Here is a 26,734-nt window from a genome sequence, read left to right on the forward strand (position 1 = left end):
TGGGCCCCTTAGCTGAATGCTGCCATTGAGTCTTGCTGCTGCTCTCGATCAAGGGGCTTTTGTTCTGAATGTTCATGGCGTCGAATTGAACCAAGGTTCTCGCCCCAATCCTTATCTCTTGATCATTTTTCAATCTGCACTATCTTTCATACATGCTTTGAGTTATCATGGATAAATCGATAGGCGTTCTCACCAGCAACACAAAATGGACGGTTCGCTGCCGCAGGAAATGGTTCTTGCAGCAGTTCGCTGATCACATTTCATAGCTCGACAGTATACAACCCATGATCTGACCTGTGGGAACGGTTGAGCTACTAAATCGTGTAAATTGAGCATGTTGCACGCGCGTAATCAACGGTAAGTCTCTTTGTAGAGTTGCAGCCCCAACTGACTGCACCTGTTGAGTCAAAATAATCGTATATAGAAGTGCACAGCTGATACATGCTACCGGAAATTGAAAGAGATATAAGGACCTTTGTGCGCATTTCCATATTCAACTGTGGTGAACAGTGATCAGCAGATGGAATGCAGCGGACTCGAAAGCATGAAATATTGTAGGGATCATGAGCTATTACAGTCTTTTATGGTGAACCAGGATCGTCGATTGTTACTTCACGGACAAGATTACGAATAATGTTCAGCATTTCTCGGATCATTTCATCTCGATTCCAGTCCCCTCGCCTCTGCCAGACGCAGTCCAAGCACATAGCTCGTAAATGTTCCAATTGTTCGATGGTCAAGTCCGAGGTTTCACCTGTAAGAGCTAAACGGAGTTGCCGAAGACCAGTATCACTGACTTCGAGTGGAGGGTACTGCGGGGTTGGCGTAGGAGTCCGAGCGGGAGTAGGGGAGACTGTAAGTGAAATAGGGATGGACTCGAAGGGTTGGGTTGGAGGATGAAGAAAGTCGGACGGCTGGGGTGGGTTGAAGGTTGTAGGGGGGGCACCTGATTCAATTGGAAGATTCGTTGCAGGTAGACTTGGTCTTTGCGCCAGACTGGTTGCATCGACGAGCATACTATTGGAAGGTTGAGAATCTACGAGGAACTGGACTGACAGCCGTGTAGGCGCGGACTCGGTGGGGATTGGGCACCGGGCAGTGTCTAGGTCCACTACGGTTGTCGTCTCATCCTGGTCTTCTAAAGATAGCTTAGCGCGTTTGGCGGGCGAGCGATTTCCGGTCTCCTCAAATGCAGTTTCCCTCACGTCTTGTAGAATTTCACTGTCCACGCGCGGACGTTTAAGCGTTCGCTCCAATCGCATCGGATCTTCATTCGACTCAGTCGCGGGCAATTCTGCAGCGCCAGTGCCCTGTGCAGCTGGTAGCGATGATTCACCAGTTGCGTTTTGGCCCTCTTGGGTTGGTTTAGGTGGAGTATCCTTGACGGTTTGGGCTTTTGTAGCTGTCCGCCTAGCCTTGTCCCTAGCCGCCATTCGCTCACATTCGAGCTTAAACTGGGCATCCCAAATGACAGCTTCAGCTTCCGAGTACATCTGATGTGCTTTGAATGCATGCTCGAGGTTGCATGGTGGTATCCGGGTGTTGTGCACCATGCGACTTAAATCTTGCAGGAATTCATCCGGTGTAAGGTATGCCTTGTCATACAACTTTTGATGCATTTTGTCGAAATCGACGTCATAAACCTTGGGCAAGGGTTGCGGGGGGGAAGAGGTGGCTGGTACGTCGGTGGCGGGCCCTGAAGTGGAAATAGGTGGTTGTTCATCTGAAGATTTTGCATCTCCATTGACGATGCCATTGACATGAGGAACAGTCGGGTTGGGCTGCTTTTCATTTGTCGAATCTATTTGTGTCGGGCCGTTCAACATTTCCACGTCGATAGGTTGCAGTGATTCTTGGTTCACAGAGGGAAGATTGGCTGATGCACCTTGAGCGAGCCTCTCACTCTCTGTTGCCACTGCCTCATGAGTTTCCTGAAAATGCAAGAAAAAGTTATGGGAAAAAATCCGGAAGCAGAAATATAACGGACCTCAACTGTTCTAACGAAACGCCGATAACGCTTCTTCAGATCAGAGAGTATAGGCCCTAACCGAACGGTTAATGTGACCAGAGTCTGACGATCTTTCTCTGCCTGAGCCGCAACCTCTGCGGCAGATGGCTGTCTGGGTGGTAGAGGAGGTGCCGGAGGAAGGTGCTCGAGAATTCTTCTTCTCCGTTTCACAGCATCTGGGAACTCGTTCGGCGGTCTCGACACCTCACTGAGAACATCACTGAAGAACTCTGATCGCTGGGACTCGGTTGGTTTAGTTAAGGCTATCCGCCCATCTAGCGAGTAGCCAAACCATTCTCGAATGTCTCGTGGCAAATGATGGAAGTCACCGTTCATGACGCCAAACAAGAGGATGGGATCAGTTGGGGAAAGGGAGTCGAGCATTTCTCGCATGGTCGTCCGGGCCACGTCGGATATAGAAACAGCCCAACCGGCAAGAGAAGGGATGAAGATTATTGAAGGCTTGTTCCTCTTTGCCTCCACGAGAAGCTGAACAATCGCAGCTTCCACAGACTTGATATCAATTAAGCACAAGAACGATGATATCAGTGACAAGGCACTTACACGCGTAGAATCGCTTAGTAACGAACCCAGGTCTAAGCTCTGCACATGAAAACCTTCCAGATGGTGCAGCGCAGCTGGTCCAAGATAAGACTGGCCCATGCCAGGTGCTCCATGGACCAGAAGACGTGGTCTATACACCCTAAGACTCTCCATAGCTGGTCGCCATCGCGGTTAGCTCATACGATATAACTCCACTTCGTTAAACCCACCTTGAAGTCGAAGCTCGCGTGTCAACCCACCATCATCGTCATCATCTTCCCATTCAGCCTCTTCCAACGCATTGCGAGCCTTGATGGATGGCATCGTTCGTGAGAGAAATTCTTTTATACGAGAAAGGGTTCCATCTAGAAGAGCAATAAGCTGTTTCGGGAGGGGTGCTGCTGCAGACGCCGTGGACCTTTTAGACGAGGGTATGAGCTCTGGAAAATACAGGAATTGAGCACCAATCCAGGTTTCCACCAAGTGAGTCTTACTTTTCACAGACATCATAAAGTCCTTTGGGAGCACACGAATATTGTCTGGGTTTACCAGCAGACGATCTCTGGATTTGTATATCTGCGGGTAAGTTCGTTGCACAGCATTCAAGGTCGCTTCTGTCGCCAAAGCCTGCCAAATGGGAGTCAGGCTGGTCATAAATGAACTCGAAAAGCACACACTCGAAGATCAGCACCACCATAACCTTTCGTTGCCTCAGCCATTACTTGAAGCATTCTCTCCCCTTCCACGCTGTCCCTTTCCCACCCTTTCCATCCCGAAGTGAGAATTCGAAGAATCTGCTTCCGCGCCCGAAGGTCTGGCAAGGGGAAATAGAATTCACGGTCAAAACGACCCGGTCTTCGTAGAGCAGGATCTACAGCGTCCGGTCGGTTGGTGGCCCCTATAACAATAACTTGACCTGGTTGCAATAAAGATGAGAATTCAGGGCACTAGGTGTTGCATTGTAAAGCAATATCACCTCGTCCGTCCATACCATCCATGAGAGCCAGGAGTGTCGAAACGATACTAGCATGAATTTGGTCTTGCTTACTGCTCCGAACGGGTGCTAGACCTTCAATAAGAGGGTCAACAGGCGCTAGTGAGGCTCTCCTGCCGATGATTCTTACCATCGATCTCGTCAAAGAAGATTATGCTTGGCTGACAATTTCTTGCTTCATCAAAAAGCAGCCTTAGTTGCCGCTCAGCCTCTCCGACCCATTTTGACAAAATATCGGCGCCCTTTCTCATAAAGAAAGCTCGATTGGGGATGAGTATGAGGCTATTCGTATGCGGTGAAGAGCTGACCAACCTATATTTCTACCTCCACTTCTCGAACTAGCTGCCAGCGCCCTGGCCAGAAGCGTCTTTCCCGTACCCGGTGGACCATGAAATAAGACGCCTCGCGGGGGGTAATTTTGAACTGTTGAAAAATCTCGGGGTAGAGTAGGGGAAGAGAAACCATTTCTTTGAGTGAGGCTATGTGGTCATCGAGGCCGCCGACCTGGTCAAATGTGACATTAACGTTCGGCCCTAGTGGATCCGTGTCGGCGAGCGCTGCCAGGTCCCAAACATTCAAAAGAGCCTCAGCGAACAACGAGCGATAACGTACCACTGTCTTTACTAATCTTTCCAAAGTTTGCGGGGCCACCCGCCGCAGCTGCTATGTCGGTCCCGCTTTTGAAACTCCCCGTACCTATCAGCCCTCCTGCACTACTACCTGCACCTCCCGCAAGGTTAGCTTTCATCGCTTGCGCATTAGGATCATCAGAATCGGAATCATCCACGAGTGGCGGGGGGCCGGCAAGGTTGAGGGTGTCCCAAGTATTCCTTGGCTGCCTGTCCTAGTAAACCCAACGCGAGACTTGCTCTTGACGTTGCTGCGGACATTCTTAACTTCGGCCTGGAGGCTCGCAAGCTGGTCATTGTCCAGGAGGGGTGGGATCTGATAGTTAACGGTTTTTCTTTGTGGTCGGAGGGTATATCCACGGGGGGAGCTTAGAATGGAGATTCTTCGTGATCGAGTGGTCTGCTGAGGAGGTGGTGTGGGTGAAAGCGAGGTGATTGGTGCATCATCTACATGACTCAGGTCGAAATCGGAATCGGAAGCTTCACCCTTTGGGCTCAACTGGAATTCTGCTTCGCCATCGTCATTCTTGATGGACTTTCCTCGATTACGGGCTCCCCGGGAAGGTCGTTTGGGCTGAGGGGCTGCAGTACGAGACGGAGCCGCAGATTGGACTCTTCGCGAAGACCGACGAACACCATATTCTGCATCGGACAGCACATCCCCATCATCATCCTCATCCCTCTCAATGAAGTCGTCCCCCCTTGACGCGTATCTCTGCGACCGGCGAGTTCGCGTCTGTGATCGTGCTAGTGACTTCCGGGAAAGATCATCCTCGTCCTCATCATCACTAAGATCTTGATACTTTGCTATAATCGGTCTCCCAGAGCGAGAATAGCGTGGCTCGATGGTTGGCTGAGATTGAGAATCCTCGTCGCTTGCCGGGACGCGGTTCCTATTCCGACTGCGAAGCTCCCGTACAGGACGCTGACTGTATGGGTCATTTGGTTTAAGAGCTGACGTCGCCGAACGAGTTCTTCGGGTAGCGGGTTCCGACATCTCAGAGAATAGGTCAAAGTCGGCAGGTTGAAGTTGATGCCGTCCGTGTTCGGGGGATTGGTGAGGTTTGACTATTTTAATCTTGATCCCAGAAGGCTTCCTGTCTTTAGAGGAGTGCTCGGAATTATATTCGTCCTCGCCGTCGCCGTCCTCGTCGGCGTACTCAGAGCCAGACTTCACAAAAAAACCTATGCCTCTTGTTTGTTGATGCTGAATTTGGTAGTATAAGTGATCCTCTGGAATTTCCGCGTCTGCTGGATAACTTCCGTCCATAAGAGATGGTGGAGAGCTAACTTGGACCCTGTTCGTTAATGCAGTCTGATGAGACACATGAAGTCATCCTGGCCTACCGACGAGTTCCCGCCCTTTGTTTGGGTTACGCGTTGTAATCAATAGTGCGGGATGTAGATAAGCCTTGGCAATGTCCCATTCATATGCCTCGACGGGCTAGGTATAGTCAAAAGAACCTGCTCCGGTCACGACGACACGTTACGGATGAACCCAATAGAATCGGTCCTCGGAATGTCAGACCCAGCTACGGTGGCAATAGCCGGCCATGATCACCTGATGATGCCCCAAACGCCCAGCGCCCGATTTCTGCTTGTCCTTACGCAACCCTCTATAGCCCATGGGCATGCCTGAGGTTGTTCTGCGGCACAATTCTTTTCTGGTGCGTAGATTTAGTTCCGCATCTCTGTCTAAGGGCGCAAGGCGGCCAAGTGTGTTAGACCTTGGAAGGCAAAAAGGAGATTCATACTGCGCATCCCATCCAGGAAAGCGGTTCTACATCGGTTTTCCCAAATGTCCGACTGTTTTTATTGTGCCCTCATTTCTTTCCCCTAAAACACGGATTACGCTGTATCTATTGCTTGGTCCCACCCTCAACGCACATCCCTTTGGCTCGGATGCTTCTCCATGCTGACGCTCAGGTACAGAATCCGACTGTGAACACATCATGGGCTATTTGGGACCTTCCCAGATGCACGCAACGCATGCCCGAATGCTGTAATGAGGCTCCTCGAGGACGTTGATTATCAGGCTTCTATATTCACGATCAAGTCTAACTCGCACCCAGCAACCCAACGAAGCGACACAACTCCCTATGGAAGCTGATTGCCTACGGAGCAGTTCAAAGCAAAAAAAAAACTTTGGACTTGACCAGAGGTCGATACGAGTGGCCCACTCATTCGAACTTGAGAGGATGTCCACGGCGTCAACTCCCGGGGCCAGGGTTATATGTGGTCTACATGTGTGTTTTGGAAGCATTTGTCTAGCAGTTTTTGCCCCCTGATCATCCAAGATATATCATTCCTTGCATATTCGATTACAGTCGCCCTTTACGCCATTATCAGGTTAATCTGCGAAGATGAACCTTGCCCATAGGGAAACTGAATACGAAATGGGATCCTTAGTGCTGTACGCAAGTGATATCCAACTGTATACAATGCAAACCCCAAACATGTCACTTCTAGAGCCAGCTGTTGCAGGACATGAGAAACTAATGCATCATGAAGACGACAAGGACAACACTTTCAGGTGCTGTGGAGAACGGGTGATCAATTTAATGTGACCCCGGCAGCCAATTGAGTCTGATAGGACGAGTGTAACCAAAGACACATACATACTAGTGTTTATGTCATGATAATGCGATTGGATACACATAGGGGCTTCGCGGTCTACTTCAGCTGGGGTTCGTCTCAGGTAGGGGTAACTGAATGGCCAGAATACCCGGCGAATAGTTCAACATGTCCCCGCTTCGTTTCGACCTCGGAGTCGTTCCCACAAGACCATCCCCATCACTAGCGGGCTAAACAAATCCACATATGGGCTGATTCCTATACCCACCTCATCAGCGGCGTTTGCCACCGCTGTACTCCACTGACTAGCCCTATCTAGATAATTCAAGCATTTCCTAAATCTGGCACCGTATTCCAAAGTTTCTCCTTCTTGAGGTTTCGTGGCTGGGTGGCCATAGTCAAATGAACGAGTGACATCGTAGGTGGACCCGCATATTCGATTGGCTAGCGCAAAATAGGAACGCGAAATCGGTAGTGAGGAGATGTTGGTATTGTTGGCGGAACCAGTGATGTGCTTATGTAGGGTCGTATTTAGCACAACGACGCTCTTAAACACGTTCGGCATCCCTTGAGCGAAAAAAGGATTCGTGCCTAAGGGAAAGCTCACCGTCAATACACAGTTATGTGGCCATTATGGAAGTGGGTATCGTACACATGGCGGAATCTCCGATGGCTACGAAATTGTTGGGGGTAGGTGCCGATAAATAGTCAAGGTAATACGAGGGACGCTTTAAAAAAAAGAAACTAAGGATATTGCCAAAACATTGGACCACCCGAATACACACCATTTTAGAAGAAAGGATTTGAATCTTGTCATCCACTTGACTTTCTCGGAGAAGGTCAAATAGGGCATAAACCCAAAGAGAAATCTCCTTCAGCGACGGATTGAGCTTGAATAATTTCTCATGCGTGTCACGAACAGCTAGGTCGAGCTGAGCAAGATTGCTGGGTGGCTTCACGTCGCCTAAAGCGACGTAACTGATAAGCACTAAAAATAGGAAAGTATGTTTATGTCAAGTACGAATATAGAAATACAGACACACATTCATTATCCAGAACCTTCTGGATGAAGATCCCTTCCTTTGGACCTCCGCTGCCGGCTTTATCAATACGAGGGGCTTGGGCGTATAACGTTCTCAGTCCGGCCCAATTTCCACAGTTGGGGTCATTCCGCGGTACTAGGCCAGCAATTCGGTGCTTCAACTTCTCGTCCTTCACGGGAACATAAAAGCACCTGTACATGGCGTCCGGAGCATAGGAACGGCGAGTATATGGGCCCCAGCGTTGCGCCACTGCAGCCTCTGTGGAACCAGCCTCTAAGCGATTGCTATTCGCCCGGGGAAGCAATTTGAATGCTATTGCACTTCCTCCACTGCAATCCGCAAAAAACACGCAGGGTATTGTGACAGTTTCAGCTGATCCCATCGAAGGCCTGTAGGACACGGCAGAGATAGCAGCCGAAGATGGCGTGGAAGCATGCAAACTGGTAACGGTTCCTTGTATAGCCTCCAAAGAATCCCCTGCGTAAGAGGCAGCAAGTTCGCGCAGGACCCTTTCCAGTCTAACATGGACGAAGATTATTAACTTCGGGAGACCCAAGATAATCAACTTGATCACTCACATGACCCTCTGATACTCAAACCCAGGGAGTGCTGCCGTGGGCCTGCGGTTCCAGGACGTACCCAATATCCCCCTTCGGAAGAAAGGGTGAACCTTACAGCCCATCTTTGCGGCCACCTCATCAAAATTTGAATAGAGTGCTCGACAGATGATAATCATCAGTGGCAACACGACATGGCAGTGACCACGCTGAGCAACACGCGTTGCGGTTCTCTCGATTCGGTAATCCGGCTCAATGATAACAATGCGTGCAAAGTAATCGGACAGAACACGAGCAGTTGCATATCCTGCAATGCTGGGGAATGATAAAGACACGACAAGGGACTGTAGCGAGGTAGGAACTTCTCTCAAAGTGGGACTTACCTTCCTCCAGCCACCACTGCTGTTCCCTGAAGCTTTTCCCATCGCGTTTGGGACGGAGAAGCCTGAGCTGAGGGATAACCATCGTCGTGTTGATGATGTAATTACGAAGCGCCGTCCATACAAGCACGGATACGATACAGAGAGAAAAAGCAAATAATAACATGCCTGTTCCACGCATGATGTGTGTCCGGCTCATGAGAAGATGGATCAAACTCGAATTTCTTCTAGTGAACTAGGGGTTCGCCGGAGGCGGTCTGTTTATGGTTATCCCCAGGAGACCGTACCAAAGATGTTCCAGGCGTTGCGCTATATGTTCCCCAGGTAATGAGGGGATACTCGAGTACCCGATGACCCACGTTTTATATCCAGGGTATCGTGCTATGCGTTTCCTTGGTTTCCTACTTTAGACAACCCATTCCATTCAGCATGATAGGAACACATATCATTTGCTTCTGCATCAGTGAAAGAAGCACGTGGAGACGAGTGTTTATGAGATCATGATATCAGAGTTGATTATGAGAGACGGGCAGTTGGATGTAGGAACTACCATTTCTCCCGTGAAAAATTAATGGAAGGGCACGGCATGGCATACCAAGGACCAGTTGATGGCAAGGCGACACGATACCGTCTAATGGGTTAGTCCATCGGGGGAAGTGACTTCAGGATGAAGGTGAGCAAAGCAGTGAAAAGGTTCGTTTTAGAGTTTGACCGCATGAACATTACAGCATCACTCATTCCCATATTCGACGGGCCTTTCAACTGGAGCGAAAAAAAAAAAACCGAATCAGTCTTCTTTATCGACTTGTCAGAGGGCCTAACTGAGCAGGAGACTGAGCGCGGAAATCCGTCGCGGCGGAACTTTCCGGCAAATCGTCGATCATCTCTTCTTTTGTACGTGTGCCATGGTTCGATTTAAAGAATGGGTATTGCACTTCGCACGGACATTTACTCCCATTGACGAGTTCGCGCTGGCACAATTTCAAGTGTACTTCACGATCTTAGCCCTACTGTGTGTCTTCGTTCTTACCAACAGATTCCCGATGGAGGCTAAAATTAGGGTGCCGCGGTTCAACCGAACCGTGAACCAGAGTTCGGAACTTGGTTCTCTCAGTTGGGTATTGCGAACGGGTTCGAACCGAACCACCGAACCACGGTTCGGAACTGGTCCTCTAAGTTGGGGTTATTGCAAACGGGTTCGAACCGAACCGAACCGCAGAACCATCGAAGGATTAATTGCACCATGATATTGCGTACACATTCATAAAGTGTTTTGTTCGCGGCTTCAGGGATCAGGGTAATCCTGGCAGCAAAGCCTACCAATGGGGACCTGAAAGCGGGTTCCATACGAACCAAAAATTACATCACTCGATTGGGACGGAACCGAAATGCGGTTTTCTGGTTCTCAAAAAATAGTCCCAGAACCGAACCGAACCGGGGCCCTAGGCAGGATCCCAGCCTCTACTAAAGTAGACCGGACCCCCTAGCTAAAATAGATAACTGGGGAACGCCACCTGAAGCGGCAGATCTCGCTACTTTTACCTCGCATGCATGTTCACTCTCAACGTTACTATTGGCCGAGATGAAGCCCGAGATTCACTCTCGCTCTGTAAACCCACCGCATACTCTGATAAGTTCAGGACTACGTAATTTACACTGCAGCTATGCAGCAAGCGGAATAGAACTGTATGGGGCAGAGAATGGCCCTTGGGGTTGGGGGTCATACAGGACCCTGTGCATAGGACAATTGAGTTTGGGAGAAAAAAACGTAGGACCCGCTACGGAGTAGCGGGAATTGGTTAGTGAGTTGGGAGGACCCTGGGTTATGTAGAATTGGCAATAATAGAGGACCTTGTCATCAAACGCATTCAATCAGGGTGCTACAGAGTAAGTAGTAGAATGTATTAAGTGGTGCGGTGTGTGAGGGATGCTATTGATTGAAAGGCTCCGCCTACGTTTCGTTGTCATGTTTTCTCTTCAAATACTTCTTTTTGGGAACAACCACCTTATGTGTCGAATCAACCAGGGTGAGAATGGTGCATCCTCAACCAAAGTGGATGATACAAACCACTGTCGCCTTCCGTCCTGTGCCGAACTTGGCGGACGCTGTTGCAGATTCTAGTAAAGTTGGTTGTTCCAACTGTTGCTTGAAGTGACTGTTTGGACAGGGATGAGAAGAACTCCTCCGGACCAATATAAACAACGGCACTCTTGTTCCGTGCCTCAGTCCTCATCACAAGGCAGATCGGACTCAGGATATCATTGAGATATATATTTTTCGGGACACAAAGTCTGCCATGGCCACGAATCACTTAAAGATAGAGGACATATGATGGGCCGATAGATCCTGTGGAGCCCTACATTAGCTGAGATGCACTGGTACGTCATAGGAATAGACATTAACCTTCCCACTCCGTTTCCGGTCCGACGCCCGGCCTAGTACGACAGCTTAGAGGAAATCCACAGCAGCGGATTCACGTACATCCTCTGTTGGCTCTCCGGGTTACCGTAGATCTGCGCGGCCGTTCGTACGAGGGAAGGTTGTGCGGTCTTCTGGAAATGAACCACCACGGACTTCATAAACGCCGTGTCCAGAACTTTCATCACCATAGCACCCTTTTCCATGAGTCATCATTGGCGAACAGCGCTCATGATGAGGGTGAGGAAGAAAACTTCCACATATTCACATAGCAAAGATATTTGAACCACGGAGAATAGGGAGAGGAGCTCCAAGGTAGAAATTCGGTCACTCTCGAACGTGTAAAACCAACCCTTGGCTGGCGATGTCATAGTGTTCTTGAGCCTGTTTGTGCCATGGGGATAATCTAGCACGAACTGCAAGGTCAATTTTCGTCAAATGCTCCTGGACTGCTGGGACTGGCAGGTGGCCATGTGCTCAGCAAATCAATAAAGCGGCGTAGCCCAAGATCGACATTGATACGAATGGAAGATTCGTGTCTATCCTCAACGAAGAAGAGCATGTATTGGAAGCCACGCTGTATGCAACAAAGAACGGTTATACGCATCCTCATTAATGCATCGGGTCTTCGTCCAAAGTCCGGGATATTCTTTGTGCTCAGATACGAATTGAGCGCATCGACCAGTTTTGCAGTAGTCTCCAATGACCAATCCCCCGCCACATAATTGTCGAAACTCTTCCCCCAGTGCGTCTCGTGTGGTACGCTTGCACGGAGATTGAAACAACCTCGATATGCATTGAAATGCATCATTCCCAAACCGACTACTCATATTTTGACAATCTGGAATAAACCAAACCAGCGTTTCCATAATCTGAATCAGGCTGAGCTGGCATGTTTTTGGAAGCGATTCCCAGAGCATTGAAAAAAAGAGACATTCCGCCTGACTTGGGTCCTGGATGAATGGGGATAAGATACTGACGCCCCACAGTAGAAGAACTGCTCGTGCGATGCGCGGCCAAGTATGTGAGCCGTTCCATCAGGTAGGTCACATTTGAAACTGCAGCAAAACGAAGATTGTTGACCAAGTGTTCAATCACGGCTTGGGCGAGATCGAGCACTTTCATGATCTCCATGGGTTTTGTATCGGGGCCACCCAAAAGTTGAAAAACGGTTGGGAGAAGGTCTGCATCGTAATCGACTGAAAAGTGTTCGGTAAGGGGAACGTTCAGGCCCTTATTCGGAATCTTGTCCTCGGCAATCTCCGCTATAGTAATCCGGTTAAGAGAGAAATACAACTAATGTTTTGGGTCGAGACGAAAAACTAGGCAACTCCTGTGCACTTGGTAAAATCCTCCACATACATTCCGGATACCAGTCCCTTATGAGGCTGATTTACAAGAACCACGAAGCTCCGAAACTCTAAACATTGACTTATGTAATATGAGACCTGCACGTTCGAAGCCTTAAAGCCCCATGTGACTGAAGAAAGATTTTTGGTTAGATTTGAGTCTTTCTCATTTGCAATGAGAACAAATCACATTTGCCTTTCCAAGCTCATCTGTAATATCCTTGTCCGTGCCACCTAGGCACCACAGCACAGGCGTCCTCGCTCAGTCACCATGGATGTTAGCTTGAGCGGGAATGCACCAACGGGCCATAATTTGGTCGAGAATTACTTTATTAACCCTGCCCACATTCTTCGTTGTAATTATTACACCGATGTACCACGCGGAAAGGGACCAGCAAGAAACATCTTTGGAGACACCACATCTCTCGGCGCTCTGCCTCTCGCGTTCATCGTCCCCGTTGGAGATAGAATCTCATCCCAGCCAGTTCCAGACTCATGTGTACCGGCATTCACTCCATTCGCACCATGAATGTTCTTTTTTGCTTGCCCGACCTCCAACGATCCCAATCCTTTCTCCAAGTCATCTTCTGGTCTATTCCTTAGGACCCTAATCCTGGGGCTCCATGCTCTTCGATCCCTCCCTTCGATCACTGCTCGGGAAGCTTCGCTTGCTTCTGTTGAGTCAGTGTAGCTTTTGAACGTCCGAATGGCCGTCGCGAAGTAGACTAAACCGAGGACGAATGTGAAAGTGACAAAGATGCGAGGACCGATCGCAGCAGTGGATGATATGGACGATGGAGGGTTGACAGTGCCTGAGGTCCACACAAATGCGAGAATAGAGATAATGAAGCTAACGAGAGACCAGCAAAGAAACACCGCTGGCATGGAGAGAAAGACCCAGACGTTCCAAATGATGGAAGCTGTTGTTCCTTCAGCTGCTTCCGCCCATTGGCTAGCGTTCCTCATAGAACGCATCGTCTGAAAACTAAGAGTCGAGGGGGTTTTGAGACAGTTGCATGATTTCTCGAAGACGAGCAGCGCACCGAAGAATGAATATACATCCCAACATCAGGCTCCACATAGCGCTGATCAAGGAAACAAGTGCAGCCGTTCGTGTGATTGGTTCATCTGACGCATCAGTCTGAAATATTGTCAAAATTGCTCTATCCCATGTCATCGAATGAGGCGTATCCGGAGGACTGGGGTAAAGACTTACGAAAGCAGAAGAGCTGAAACTACGTTCAAAGTTTTATCCTCTTTCAATATAGAATCTACAAAGTCTTCCCAAGCTTCTTTAAAGCCTAGTATCCAGAGTCTCAAATGTTAGGGAATGCAAACAGAAGGATAACTGATCACTCACGAATCAAGGCTGGTGGAACGTTGTTGGGATGCCAATTTCTTTCTTTAAGGAACGAAGACCCCCCCAACTCAACCATCCTCTTTAGCTCTGGCTTGCTTATCTCAGCGTATTCAAATACTCGGCGAACTCTTCCAAAGTAAACGGATGGTAGACGGAACAGCAGCAGCAGATAGAGTTGGCGGAAAAAACGATCAATATAGAAGGTGATTCTTTTTGTCAAACCATGGTGCTCGCAATCACGGTCGAACTGATAGGGGTCTACAGGTACGAACGCATCATCATGGGAGTGGGAACGGGAGATAGGCCAGAAGCGACGGGGAGATACGCTGCGGGTAGGAGAACGTTCTTGATTCTGCCTTTGCGTGTTCGCTGGGATGCTTGACGCGGGAGCTATAAAGAGGGGGCGAGGTGAGTGTGAGCGTCGAGCGCGTTCGAGGGCTTAGAATCCATAACGCACTTGTAGTTGTCTGCGCAACTTCCGCGGGGCGAGTTGACTCGAAAGAAACTCGCTTAGGAGTGTTTGTTGGGGAAGAAGTTTTCTGCATTGGAGTTTCTGACATCGCTGACTGGACCCTTTTATGTGTGGGACCACTTCCAGCAGTTAGGAGTCCAAGCGCGTTTGGTCGTTGGATCGGTGAATGAGGGGGTGATTTGTCGTATACGTTAGTGGGCCCAGCAGTGAGATTGTTTTCGTTGTCTGCTAGTGACCCTGAGCCGTCTGTTCCCGAGAGGAGAATACGCGCAATTGATGTGAGTCGTTCGCGAGTGCGAAGCGTGTGTGAGCTGTCTAGAAATTATGAGCGCAACCATACACGAAATGCAAAACCACTAAAATGATATTGAACCTGTGTCTGGCTGATTCTCCGCAGAATCCTCAGAAATGGTAGGGAAGCTAGCTACACGCCGAGGCAGTCTAGGGGCGCCATGCTTGGGAGAACGCTGAGGGGATGACATAGCAATGGTACAAGATTTGACCGCTGACGTTAAATAGTCTCCCAAACGCGCAGGGGCCAAAGGGGCAACCCCTAATGCTCCGGAGCAGTGGGACACCAGAGCCCAACCTCCTTGGCGGAACCAGATATTGTCAATATAAATTTGGGATGTCGAGGGCTCGATGCAAACATACAACAATAGAGGAAGTCTAAATTTTGCCTATCGCGGCAAGTATCTCACGTTGAAGCAAACTACGGCGAAGAACACAAATGGAGATTTCAGAATCGGTCTCCAATGTCCGAATTTAATTATCGTATAACTGGTTGACGCCGCCTGTCGCGGCAAGTGCCCGCTACTCTGCCCACATTTGGCAACAAATATGAAGGAAGGGCAGAGGTGGAAATGGATGGGGAGCTGCGGAATGATAATCACCATGCAACATTGCAGTGTCATCTGTATTGAGAGGCGGGTTGTGGGGACACGGCGGACGAACGGCGAGCTTCACCGCAAATGACACAAACGAAGGAGATCAAACGATTTGATGACAGCAGCAAATAGTAATTCTTCAGATTTGAACGACAACTGCTCTGGTCAACGAGAAGCACAGCTCTTTTTCAAGTAATAATCATTACCTGCATTGCCAGTATTAGAACGTTCACATTCCGTGGCGCGGAGAGGTAATACGGAGTGTATTGTAGCAGGTTGCAAACGTGAATGATCAGTGAGGTTGTACAGAGACAAAAACTGACGTAAAATCCGTTCTCGAAAATGCGCATAACGGAACGAATGAAATATGCTCGATTGGGAGGTTGTTGCGCAGTGGGAGCGGTAGAGGTAATACAGCGGGAAAGCGCTGCAGTGGCGCTTCGAGTGGTCAGTGTTAACTAAATCACAGGGGCCATCAACGGCGATAATGGGCGAAGAGGTTATGACGTGGTTGGGATCGATTAAGCATCGCATGAGTAAGTAGGTGGTGAAAACGACAAAGAGCAATCGAATTTACACAATTTGTCGAGACCACGTAGCACAGCAAGGGTGTTGAGACTGAAGTTGTACAAAGTGCCATAGAATGTCCACGAGTGCATCATCTGTTAAGCATGAGCATTCGTCTGAGAAAGAGAGGTGCTGGTTGATTTCTTGTCTGCAGACGAGTATGAGGGAGCAAAGAAGAGAAAAACAGAGAGAACATATCAGCTCTGCACGTAGTACTCCGACAGTCTGCACCCACAACACGACGCACCAGACATAGTCGTGTATTGTTGATCGTTAAAGTTTAGACAGGAACACCGGCCATAGAGAAGGGTCAGATGTGGGATTTGACGCTGCGGGTGGGCGTCAAAAAAGAGAAAGGTTGATGCGCTGGGAAGAAGCGGTTGGGGCCAACTGATGGGAGACATGCTTGTTGACATCGGGTTAGTGACGCAGAGGCGTAAGCGGGGAAGGGAAGGGACAATATCAATGCTCAAGGCACGTTTATGTATGTTACAGCCGAAAGCGGATAAAGGGATAAAGGACCCTGTCCGTCGGAAGTATTCATTTGGAATTTTCAAATCATTTGAATAAGTTCCTGAGTTGGGGACACATGTCTCCACCCCTTCTGTCGCTGGGCGCTTAGCCCTTTCAAACATCAAGGGCATTCCATTTTTCAGAGCCTCATCAGGTTTGTGTCTTGAGCTCATGACCTCCATTGTGCACGGAGAACCAACCGAATTAGGCGTCGACGCGACTCGCTTCCCTGTTCATGGGTCTGGTCTAATAATATCCACTCTGGAACGTCCCACTTCTCCCTGCGGTGAGACACAAGCTGATCCAGTGCCCATCGTGAGGACACAACCTGCGTCGCCGCGCATCGATTCTTCCGGAGCGGTTTTCCACGAAGATGATGAAGCACTGCTTTCCACCTCATTACCGTCCTCTGCGCATCCGTCTTGGTATGACTCATGTAATGGGGGTACGTCGATGTGTCATGGTATCTCACTTTCCCTCCGAGTAACATCGAACCATCAGGGTTGCACAAGTTCCTTCAGGCTACCAAATCGTCACCCTCTGGGAAATCAACCTCTTCCAGTAAAGTGTATTATGGTCATGCAGCCGGGAGATTACATTCATCCCCCACCACTCCTTCTACGGCCAGCCTATCTTCAGGAATGGTCCTTGATATGGTGCCTCCGAACTTACCCAAGTTCCATACTACAGCAGAGGACCTCACCGAGAGAATCCAACCACGCCAAGCCATTGCTCTGGGTGGTTACTCCCATGTGTGGAGGGGTTTGTGGAGAAAATCCGAGGGCGAACTGGTCGACGTGGCCATTAAACGTTTGCATGCAATGGATGCCACCTGGACACCCGAAGAGCAGCAGAGGAAAGCATTAAAGGCAAGTGTTTCGTTCAGTCGCTTGCGTTGCACTTATTTACGTCTCGGTTTGGTAGCATTTGCTCCGCGAAATGAAGGTTTGGAGGTTCCTTGAGCATCCCAATGTGGCTCCATTTTATGGTTATATGTGGGAAGAGATAATAGTTGGCACCTTCACTGCCAGCATTGTCACCCTGTACTACAAAAATGGGCACGTGTACAACTACCTCAGGAACCAACGCCATGCGGATCGTATGCTACTGGTGAGCACTTCGAGGAAAATGTCGGAGCTCAATACTTATTTCGTGTGATCACAGTGTCATGGTGTCGCCAACGGTATCGCATACCTACATTCTCGACCTCATCCGGTAGTGCATGGGGACCTCAAAGCTGTAAATTACCGCTTATGCCACAAGTTGCTTTTGCTGATTCAATCTTCAGTATAACATTCTGGTGGATGATAATGGACATGCCATTATTTGCGACTTTGGCTTGTCACAGATGCTCGACAACTCTGCCAGCGGCTTCACGTCGTCTGTACTCGGAGGAACAACGAGGTATCTTGCGCCAGAACTCACACATGGCGAGGCTCGGACCGCTGCAAGTGATATGTACTCATTTGCCTGTGTTTGCATGGAGGTTCGTTATAATATCACTGCTCGATTTCTACTACTAATTCGCCGCTCAGATTTTGCACGAAGAGATACCATACAATGACATCAAGTACGACACTCCAGTGAACAGGGCGATCGACGAAGGCACTCTCCCCTATGATTTACTCCCGCTTGTGTATTCCGCCAATCCTGACTCAAACATGCCATCGTATCGAGAGCCAAAATCACCACTCCCAGCCAGCCTGATCGAGCTTTTTCACGCCTGCTGGGAAAGGGATCCTTATGACCGTCCGGGTATCGAATATGCGATCAATCATCTACCCCCTGTTGCAGCCAAAGCAGACGATGCGGAACGGACTCATGGAGGTCTCGACGCTGACGGGAGCGACTTTGAGCATGCCCTCGCCCGGGCCACAACTCCAATCACAGGTGACGCATCCGTCTCAGATTGGCCTAGTTTGGAGGCGACACCCCGAGAGCATGGGCGAACGCTTCTGTTGGAATTGAATGAGCCTGAAAGAATAAGCAAGCCCATAACCAGGACAAATGAGTCGCCAGCACCAGGTCCTTCAAACCCAGGACCCGTGTACCTGGATGGTTCTGCCGCCCATGTATGTCCCCGGAGATAACACAATCCCCAGCAATTATTGACGGTGTCTCATGCAGCGTCCCTTTAACACATCCAAAATATCTGGGTTCTTCAAATCTGTCAAAGACAGGATCATCAAATGAGATTGTCATGGTCTACGACGCACAACTTGCGTGACGCCACCAGCCTGACCATTGTTTGTAAACGGGCCCTATTTGTGTGGAATAGCGCAATGTTGTTTTCTCCTACTTGTTGTGCCCACAATTAACAACGAATGGACGAGACAGCAATGTCGTCATTTTCCATTACATGTTGGAGCAGCCCCGTTCGTCACCTAAGTTTACTCAGGGGGAGAATCAAGATTTATCATCTGAACAAACATGACCATTCCGAAAATTGGTTTGTGGGAAGTCGTGTATTGATATCCGGAGTGTTTGAGCTCCCCCCACCATGGTAGAAGCACTGTGTTCTTCACCGAGTGACAATCACAACGTTGACCAATCGAGGTCACTAGGCAAGCCGCACGCTACACGAATAATTGCATTAGCACACCGCTTCATTTGATTTATGATCGTTGTATACTAGAACCGCGCAAGCTTGATCAGAGTGTTAAACAATTAAGTAAGGAAAATCGACATTGTTTCAGCCGAAAACAGGGAAAGCGGTCGTGGAGCAGGTCCATCTCAAAATGGACACACGGTGGTAGGAGGCGGGTATGTAGTTGTGCGTCACACAGTTATTGTCAGAGTTGGTGGCAACCCAGACTCGTACCCAGTCGGAGGAGCTCCGTGGACGCGCAAAATAATAGCTTTTTTACGCAATGTAAATAAATGTTCTCACACTAGACCTGCTTCCGATTAAAGTCACGTTCTGTACTCAATACAATAGATCACATGGTACGGAGTTAAACACATAGCCGATCACCTACTCCGAAACTTGCCCGCGACACTTCGCTCCTCCGACTGGGGCAAATTGTAGATGGCTGTGCTACGGCACTTTCCGGCCTCTGTCCTCCCACGGTAAACAATGCTCGCTTCAAGGCTCTAATCACCACACCCCTCCCCAACCTAACACAGAAAAAATCCGAAACAAATGTAGTAGTTAACCCCACCCAAAATTGACCCAGCCCAACCCAGCCCAACCCGATTCATGGGCTTTTTGTCCTTATGTGCTCAAATTATGTTGGAGTTTTGTATCGCGCGCTCAGCACTTTGTTGAGCCCAGTCAAGGGAAATACATGGTAGACCTACCTAATCATAGCCCAACCCTGTTTTGCAAAATTGACTCGAAGTGGTACACAAATCCCAAACAATACACAATGATTTTCGTGAGGTCCATTCCAAAAGATATATAGAAGATAATAAATATGGTCATGTGTTGATCACTACAGTATCCCCACCCAAGAAATTAGCCGATGAGGTGAAAAAGAATATTATTTTGAGCGCGCGATACAAAACTCCAACATAATTTGAGCACATAAGGACAAAAAGCCCATGAATCGGGTTGGGCTGGGTTGGGCTGGGTCAATTTTGGGTGGGGTTAACTACTACATTTGTTTCGGATTTTTTCTGTGTTAGGTTGGGGAGGGGTGTGGTGATTAGAGCCTTGAAGCGAGCATTGTTTACCGTGGGAGGACAGAGGCCGGAAAGTGCCGTAGCACAGCCATCTACAATTTGCCCCAGTCGGAGGAGCGAAGTGTCGCGGGCAAGTTTCGGAGTAGGTGATCGGCTATGTGTTTAACTCCGTACCATGTGATCTATTGTATTGAGTACAGAACGTGACTTTAATCGGAAGCAGGTCTAGTGTGAGAACATTTATTTACATTGCGTAAAAAAGCTATTATTTTGCGCGTCCACGGAGCTCCTCCGACTGGGTACGAGTCTGGTGGCAACCCACGTCTGGTGGCGAAACTGATTACGTAATCGCCAATCAAACCCATGCTCACTGACTGAGAGCGGCGAATACCACCATTATTTCACTCCACTACTGGCACCCTGTTGGATCAGCGTTGTCTCGCGCTTTAGTGTTTCTTTTCAGCTTGGATTTCAAGTGCTCGTTATGGATGGTAATTTCGCCGAAATTCAAGTTTGAATTCCTCGATGGCTCCAGCTTTTTCTATTCCTTCGCTGCTCTAGTTCGCTTCTCAATTCCCTTCACCCTTCACTATTCATCCGAGCATCAAACTAAATTCGGACTGAATGGCGTCCGAAACTGTTTGAAGAATCATTCTCGCATGCAACGCATCTAAAAATCCAGTTTCGCCATGGACAGTGGCACCCACCTTCGGCTCGGAGCGACTAATCCTTCCGGACAAGCTTCTAGTTCTCAGGACGCTAGCTATGAAGGGTTATGACTGGGGTATAACATGGCAGCATGTTTATTGGAATTGATTCGTAGATTGCACACATATCCAGCGTATCCAATTATGATGAGCGGGCTCTCGCGTTATCATTTAATTGGGGGAAAACATCGATGTACAGATAGAATCACGGTTGAAATGCGTTCCCATTTGCGATTCACCACTCACCACGTACCTATACGGCCTAACGATTGCGCTCAACTTCGGTCGGAAGCACTCAAAAAATGCCCCTTTTGACGTTCCCCAGATGCGGTTTTGGTGGCATCCTCTCGACGCACATCACCTACCCATCACGTTGGCTAGCCATTCATACCGTAGCTCAACACAATTGCAAAGACGAAAGGCATACATATTCAGGTTTCGTCGCTATACTCCCATCCTTCGTCCCGCTTCCGTTCTTAGGCTGTCCACCTACATCTTATGGTCACACGTCCCCACATTGCGAGGGATCAGTCATATCAAGGAGCAAATTTGAAAGGAGGAAGAGATGTGCAATCGCAAGTAAACCGATGTAAATCCATGAATTACTGTTGTCACCTTCAGTGACTCGGATGTATGTGCATCCCATAAGCTGAGCACAATCCCCACAACACTTCAATCTTTATTCGAGGGGCTGTACGGTCTCACCCTTCACCCGCAGTGTTGGCGCTACATCTTCCTGTACGCCGCACGACACCAGAGACCCATCGCCACCAACAAGATTAGCAAACTAATGTTACATATATACGCTTCGGGGACTCTCCACAATTCTAAAAAGCGTTGCAGCGCAAAAGTCGTCAAGCTCATAACCGAGAGAGTGACAAGCAATAAAGAGTGCGCTGGTAAATGCTAAACAACTTGGCTAATGTCCACAACAATTGGGGCCCGCAAATCTCCCTGGACCAGAAATCGAGTCCCATCCCTGCTTGATTGAGGGCGGACAAGTGCCAGGGGGTCATGTGGCACTCGGTGACCGTACCAGGCTTCCTGCAAATCAGTCGGTTGATATTCCGTTGGGAGCACAAGTTCAACTCTGCCATTAAGCCACAAAGACAAATGGGGGAATGATACACTGATCAGTGGGGTTCTCGTTGCGGCTGGAAAACGGTAAAGCTGAACCCTTTTTTCCGAGTCACTTGGCGAGAGGTCGTAAAATGGGCGCTTAATCCAGGACTCATCAGAGTCATGCCCCGCATCCGTGTCGGAATGGTGTGCACGAGCTGTGTCGCCTTCTGCCAGGGGGAGGGTGGCTCGGGTGGGTGTAGGATCGGGAGGATTAATAATCCAATATTCGAGGTTTGTCACCCGATAACCCGCAATGCACTGGCATGATTCCGTTGACCAGGTAGCAGCGTGGGTCCCATCAAAAGCACCAACATAACGTGCTCCTGGAGAGAAACCAAGCGTCCGACGGTGAGGAATCATAATATCGAATCGAGAAAGGAAGGAGAAAGGAGAGGCCAGAGGTTGAATGGATGGGACCTCCGAAACAGATATGAGCGTCATGTTGTCGTACCAAGGGTTGTCGAGATTCCGTGGGACTCGCACGACAAATAATCCGTTATCTGAGACTGTGGTTCCAGCTGGATAGGAACCGGTGAGAAGAGTGCCAAGATTCACAGGGGGCACACCATCGCTAAGGATTGTTACATTCCCATCCTTATCCTCAGTGGCGAGTCGGTGGCTGCCGTGAACAAATTCGATCCAGACCGGGAGATTGGCTGGACTGCGCTGCAATCGGCAGATTGTGCGCTGGTGGTTGATATCGGTCACTTCGATAATTCCGCTGCCAAATCCAAGAGCAACATAGCAACCATCGAGGGAGAGTGCAGCACATGTCACGATGCCATTGCGAACATCGGGTTCATGGAGTTCATCTTCATAATTGATTACCTCACCTCCCCGTTCATTGAACACCTCTGGTAGTTCACTCAACTTTGCCTGCATAACCTCTTGGGCGCTGAGCAAATCCTCGCTTAATGGAATGGTGCCACCAGGGAACTCGCCGAAAGCGGAGAAGATCCGAACAGGGTCAGCGAGATGGCCATATTGTTTGTAAAGGGACGATGGCGGTGGGGTGAAAGGTAGTTTCGATCGATAGAGATGCCATGGTTCGTGTGCGGCAGTGTAAGCTACCTCCTCTAAACCTCTCAGGAGTTGGATGAAATGGTGATTCTATCAAAAATGACATCAGAAAAGTACCGGATGAATAGTTTAGACTTACATTGAATTGAAGTAATTCTTTGGGAAATAAAGCACCTCCAGACCATTGCAAGTGCATGAAAGTCAAGATGTATTTTTGCGCGATGAAGGAATTAAACTCGTTCTGCAATTCATTGGGCTCTTGTGCGAAAAGTTGCAAAGGGTCCCAGTGCCAGGTTAAGTATCCAATAACATAGGAGAAGCGCTCATAGTCATGGATCTTTTTCACCATAAATTCCTTCCAAATTCTTTCATCTCCTAAAGGCGGATTCATAGGGATTCCGAATGCATCCTGCTCACAATAATTGTTGAAGAGTCGAAGGAGCGGCAATCCAATGAAATACCCTTTCACATCATCGATAAAGAATACTTTGTCCTTCTCATCGCCAATTGGTTCCCCTGTGATGAATTCTTTTACTGTTGCATGATATAAGGCGACATCCTCTACATCCCCTAAGGGAAGATTGACGATGGAGCTGATTGGTTCCAATGTCGCGCGAATCTCGTCTTCCCCAATCTTGAAAAGCTGTGACATAAAAGAGACGTTCATCGGCCTGCGTGCCACAACAATCGCACCAACCACTAAGCGATACTTCTTGGCTACATCTGGGTGAATACCGGATGAATCCATCATGTAGGCTTGTCGAAGAATTCGTAAGTACTCCCAGTTGAGGTTGGCAGGTGCATTGGGGAGGTTTAGCAACTCCCGGAACACCAACCGAAAGGTGCGGCCCCGCCGTGTCTGCACACTGACATCACGAACCCGGATAGACGCTATAATGGGCAACCCACGACAAGCCCGAGCGAAAGCATCGAGCTCCTCTTTATTTGGTTTCCATGAATATTTGTCAAAGAGGTGCTGAAGGCCTTTTTCCACCATACGGCGGACCATCTGGAAAGCTTCTTCCTCTGCGACCTTGTCCACATCTTCACATAGTACGACATGACCCTTGGCCCGAGCTTCATCCCAAGCTGAAATGACTTCTGGCTCAGGACGAGAACTAACTAGCACAGAAAATATCGGTGGCAGCTCCTGAAAGGCAAGCACTAGTTCCATCAGGGACCCAAGTCTCTCCTGATCCCCGCACTCATCAACGCCATCCAGGACGATAACGATGCGGTCCTTTCCCGAAGACCACATATTCTTCAAGTCACGCATCGGCTCAATCATCAGAGTATTGATTTGTTTGTCCAGGGGGAGATCCTGAACAAAGACCAAATCTGATTGCCGAAGGCGTCTGACAAGCGACAATTTGAAGTCCTCATTGAAGGATGCAAGTTGGCAAGCAAGGGTAGAGGGGAACAGTCCGATAGAATCCAAGCCCGTTCCTGCTTGGTTCTTATCCCAAAAGAATGACGCAGCCAGCATACCCTGCTCCTTAAGAGTGGATGCAACACTCATAGATATCGCAGTCTTGCCCGTTCCAGGAGATCCCCGTAGCCAAACGAATCGATCCCCAGCTCCCATCAGGTGCTTGAGTAGGGATTCTTGAATCTTATCCCGCGTGCCTGGTAGGCACTTTGATTTGCTTTTCACATAAATGTGCTCGGCCGGGGCTCGCTTGAGTTTCGATATTTCGGCTGGGAACATGAGTGATTAGAAAATTCATCAGTATCTATGCAGACACGTACATTGGACTGATGCGTGCTCGGCACGAAGCAGAATTAAAGTCGATATTCTTAGCTATGGCGGACATGATTATTAAGGATTTAATCGTTCAAACAATCCTCAAGCATGCAAACCTGGAATCGAAGAATAGAATCGTTTAGGTAACTCTTCATATTCGTTATTTGCTGTGTTATATCAGGCGCTTGAATGGTCCTCTTGACAACATGCTTTTTCTGGACTAATTCAATGTTCTCTACTTGTGTTTGCAACTCGCTAGGAAGAGAATGAGTGAATGTAAATGAGAGGAGGACGAGATCCGTACGCGCGGAATTCCTGCACTAGGGTCTTTAGCTCAGGAGGAGTTTCTCCAGTCCATTTCTGGAGGGGCTCAACCACCGATTTTTGTGCTTGCTGAATCACGATGCATAACTGGTTGAGTTCCTCGGTGTTGCCACTGACATTCTATATGTATGCATCAGGTATGAAGGCGATCAAGATCAAGATCATCGAGACGATTCACAAACCTCATAGATTTGAATAAATCTCAAAAGCGTGTTTGGGATCTGATCAAGATTAGCAATGGGAGCGAACTTGAGGCCGGCGGCCGCAGTTTCGAGAAGTAGTTTGGTGGTGCCGATGATCGTTTGCTTCAGATCGCCATCGGATCTACGAGGTACTGATTCCGCTGGCACCGATGAAGTAGCTGGGACTGACGATCCAGGTTCTTGCTGCATGTGGATGCTCGGGTCATCGTTACCAGTGGCAATTGCGTTGTCCATCACTCGTGGGTTCACTTCGGCAGGAGGGGACAGCGATGGCCGTGAGTCGTCCGTGAATGTCTGGATGGGAGCAGTCGGCATAGAATGTTTGGGTTGGGATACGCTTGATTGGTTGCGACGACTGGAAGCGGGGTTAGGACTGGGACTCCTCCGGAATAGCCCAAGTAGTCTGTCTCGAGACGATGTCCGTTGCTGCATGGTATGATCCTGCAAGGTGCCACCAGGAAGTAAAAGAGTGGGCGCTGTAGTATTAAGGGTGCCAGAATGCAGTCCTGCGGGGCTGCGGTGGTGTTTGTCGTTCCTTCTGTCATATGCGGCGGCAGGCCCGATGATCTGGTTGTTGGAGGGAGGGGGGGTTGAGACCTGTGACCGATCGTCAGAAGACTCAGAAGGGTGCCGCGTCTTCTTGAACCAGGAGGGAAAGCGATGAGATTTAGGATCAGTGGGCATGGTGTCGGTGTGGCTAGCGATCAGAACGGTGTGCGTTCAAGAAGGAGTTTGGGAGAAGGTTGCCCAGTTACTCTTGTATCATATATGCGTCGACTCGCCTTAATAGGTATTAGTGAGGCAACGTGGACCCCTCCCTAACAGGGAAATAACCACGCACCTGCCTGGACCTGATACACAGCGGAAGTGTTTAAGCTACTCCATAGAGATGGAGTGAACCAAGTCCAAAGGCAGCATTGCGCACTCGAATACAGTGTAGGGATGCACGCATGTAACACTGAGCCCTCAGCCTGGACCATTCAACGCGTGCTTCCACCCAAGAATGGGAGTCGGTGTGAAATAGCATATACATACCCAACGGCGTGAGACAAACGGTGACCATTCGGGAAGCCGAGTATTCATTGAATTGGCTTCTCAATCGAAAGCGATAAATAAATCCATGGCTCAGGCCTCCTTGCTTGCAAACAAAGGACATTCAACATGCAAATGCGTGCCCGCTTGACGTGAAATGGAGAAATCGTCCCGGTGGGCGTGGAGGTCTAAGCCAGTCACAAGTAGGATGGAATAGAGCAAGACGGCATTGCGAAGTCGCGTACAGGACCTAATCATTTTCCTTGCCGACTGCATAGTAATGCACACGCATAACGTCGAGCCCTCAACCAGCCTGGGTCATGAAACGTGCGCTTCTATTTCCGCGGAGCAGAGTATGTAACGGTATATGTGTAGAGGGGAAATCAGTCTCAGACAATAATGAGCAAGACAAATTTAAGCGGTTTTGGGTTGAAACGGCAAGTCGTTGGTTTTTTTTTTTGACATTCACATGATCCCGACGTTGCGGAACTTCCCATATGCATGATGCTGCTCGCCATGCAGTCTCCAACTCCCGCGAGGGACACCTCACAGGTGCAGTTCGGCGCGTCTCCAATCTACAAGAGTGGTTTTTTTGTTCACCAACACTGGCCCCACTGCCTAGAGTCATGCGATCATTCCGGCTGACCAGCCACTTTCATCCCA

The 26,734-nt window shown here is 49.0% G+C and overlaps 7 protein-coding genes across 7 annotated transcripts; 2 read left to right on the forward strand and 5 right to left on the reverse strand.

Moving 5' to 3' along the window:
- Nucleotides 1-366: 366 nt before the first annotated feature.
- Nucleotides 367-5,461, reverse strand: EI90DRAFT_3082319 (uncharacterized protein). Its single transcript, XM_039061998.1, has 12 exons — nucleotides 4,399-5,461; nucleotides 4,158-4,375; nucleotides 3,933-4,102; nucleotides 3,858-3,912; nucleotides 3,676-3,804; nucleotides 3,528-3,620; nucleotides 3,229-3,467; nucleotides 3,046-3,178; nucleotides 2,782-2,991; nucleotides 2,573-2,727; nucleotides 1,988-2,521; nucleotides 367-1,931 (listed from the first exon to the last, which is right to left on the reverse strand). Exons 1-12 carry the CDS (start codon nucleotides 5,169-5,171, stop codon nucleotides 582-584), a joined length of 4,059 nt encoding a protein of 1,352 aa, XP_038910003.1. The 5' UTR covers nucleotides 5,172-5,461; the 3' UTR covers nucleotides 367-581.
- Nucleotides 5,462-6,901: 1,440 nt separating this feature from the next.
- On the reverse strand, nucleotides 6,902-8,845 carry EI90DRAFT_3082327 (uncharacterized protein). Its single transcript, XM_039061999.1, has 7 exons — nucleotides 8,786-8,845; nucleotides 8,732-8,750; nucleotides 8,370-8,663; nucleotides 7,792-8,309; nucleotides 7,534-7,736; nucleotides 7,401-7,476; nucleotides 6,902-7,339 (listed from the first exon to the last, which is right to left on the reverse strand). The coding sequence occupies exons 1-7, from the start codon at nucleotides 8,811-8,813 to the stop codon at nucleotides 6,912-6,914; spliced, it is 1,566 nt and encodes a 521-aa protein (XP_038910004.1). The 5' UTR covers nucleotides 8,814-8,845; the 3' UTR covers nucleotides 6,902-6,911.
- Nucleotides 8,846-9,714: 869 nt separating this feature from the next.
- On the forward strand, nucleotides 9,715-9,975 carry EI90DRAFT_3082333 (uncharacterized protein; the record flags this gene model as incomplete). The annotated part of the gene is made up of 1 exon (XM_039062000.1): nucleotides 9,715-9,975. A coding segment is annotated over one exon (261 nt), but the record flags the coding sequence as incomplete, so codon positions are not given.
- Nucleotides 9,976-11,571: 1,596 nt separating this feature from the next.
- EI90DRAFT_3132659 (uncharacterized protein) lies at nucleotides 11,572-14,810 on the reverse strand (the record flags this gene model as incomplete). Its single annotated transcript, XM_039064492.1, has 8 exons — nucleotides 11,572-11,911; nucleotides 11,971-12,412; nucleotides 12,874-13,481; nucleotides 13,540-13,659; nucleotides 13,713-13,797; nucleotides 13,857-14,246; nucleotides 14,314-14,643; nucleotides 14,702-14,810. 8 exons carry the CDS (start codon nucleotides 14,808-14,810, stop codon nucleotides 11,572-11,574), a joined length of 2,424 nt encoding a protein of 807 aa, XP_038910006.1.
- Nucleotides 14,811-17,228: 2,418 nt separating this feature from the next.
- EI90DRAFT_2940707 (kinase-like domain-containing protein) lies at nucleotides 17,229-17,859 on the forward strand (the record flags this gene model as incomplete). Its single annotated transcript, XM_039055255.1, has 3 exons — nucleotides 17,229-17,405; nucleotides 17,460-17,534; nucleotides 17,584-17,859. Coding segments are annotated over 3 exons (528 nt in total), but the record flags the coding sequence as incomplete, so codon positions are not given.
- Nucleotides 17,860-23,972: 6,113 nt separating this feature from the next.
- On the reverse strand, nucleotides 23,973-24,476 carry EI90DRAFT_2940780 (uncharacterized protein; the record flags this gene model as incomplete). Its single annotated transcript, XM_039055256.1, has 1 exon — nucleotides 23,973-24,476. A coding segment is annotated over one exon (504 nt), but the record flags the coding sequence as incomplete, so codon positions are not given.
- EI90DRAFT_2682952 (uncharacterized protein) lies at nucleotides 24,449-25,973 on the reverse strand. The gene is made up of 5 exons (XM_039053459.1): nucleotides 25,881-25,973; nucleotides 25,019-25,821; nucleotides 24,817-24,956; nucleotides 24,518-24,767; nucleotides 24,449-24,466 (listed from the first exon to the last, which is right to left on the reverse strand). The coding sequence occupies exons 2-4, from the start codon at nucleotides 25,721-25,723 to the stop codon at nucleotides 24,596-24,598; spliced, it is 1,017 nt and encodes a 338-aa protein (XP_038910009.1). The 5' UTR covers nucleotides 25,724-25,821; nucleotides 25,881-25,973; the 3' UTR covers nucleotides 24,449-24,466; nucleotides 24,518-24,595.
- Nucleotides 25,974-26,734: the final 761 nt, after the last annotated feature.

This window comes from Cantharellus anzutake (assembly GCF_015039405.1).
Source record: "Cantharellus anzutake strain C23 chromosome Unknown EI90scaffold_91, whole genome shotgun sequence".
NCBI classification, from domain to species: Eukaryota; Fungi; Basidiomycota; class Agaricomycetes; order Cantharellales; family Hydnaceae; genus Cantharellus; species Cantharellus anzutake.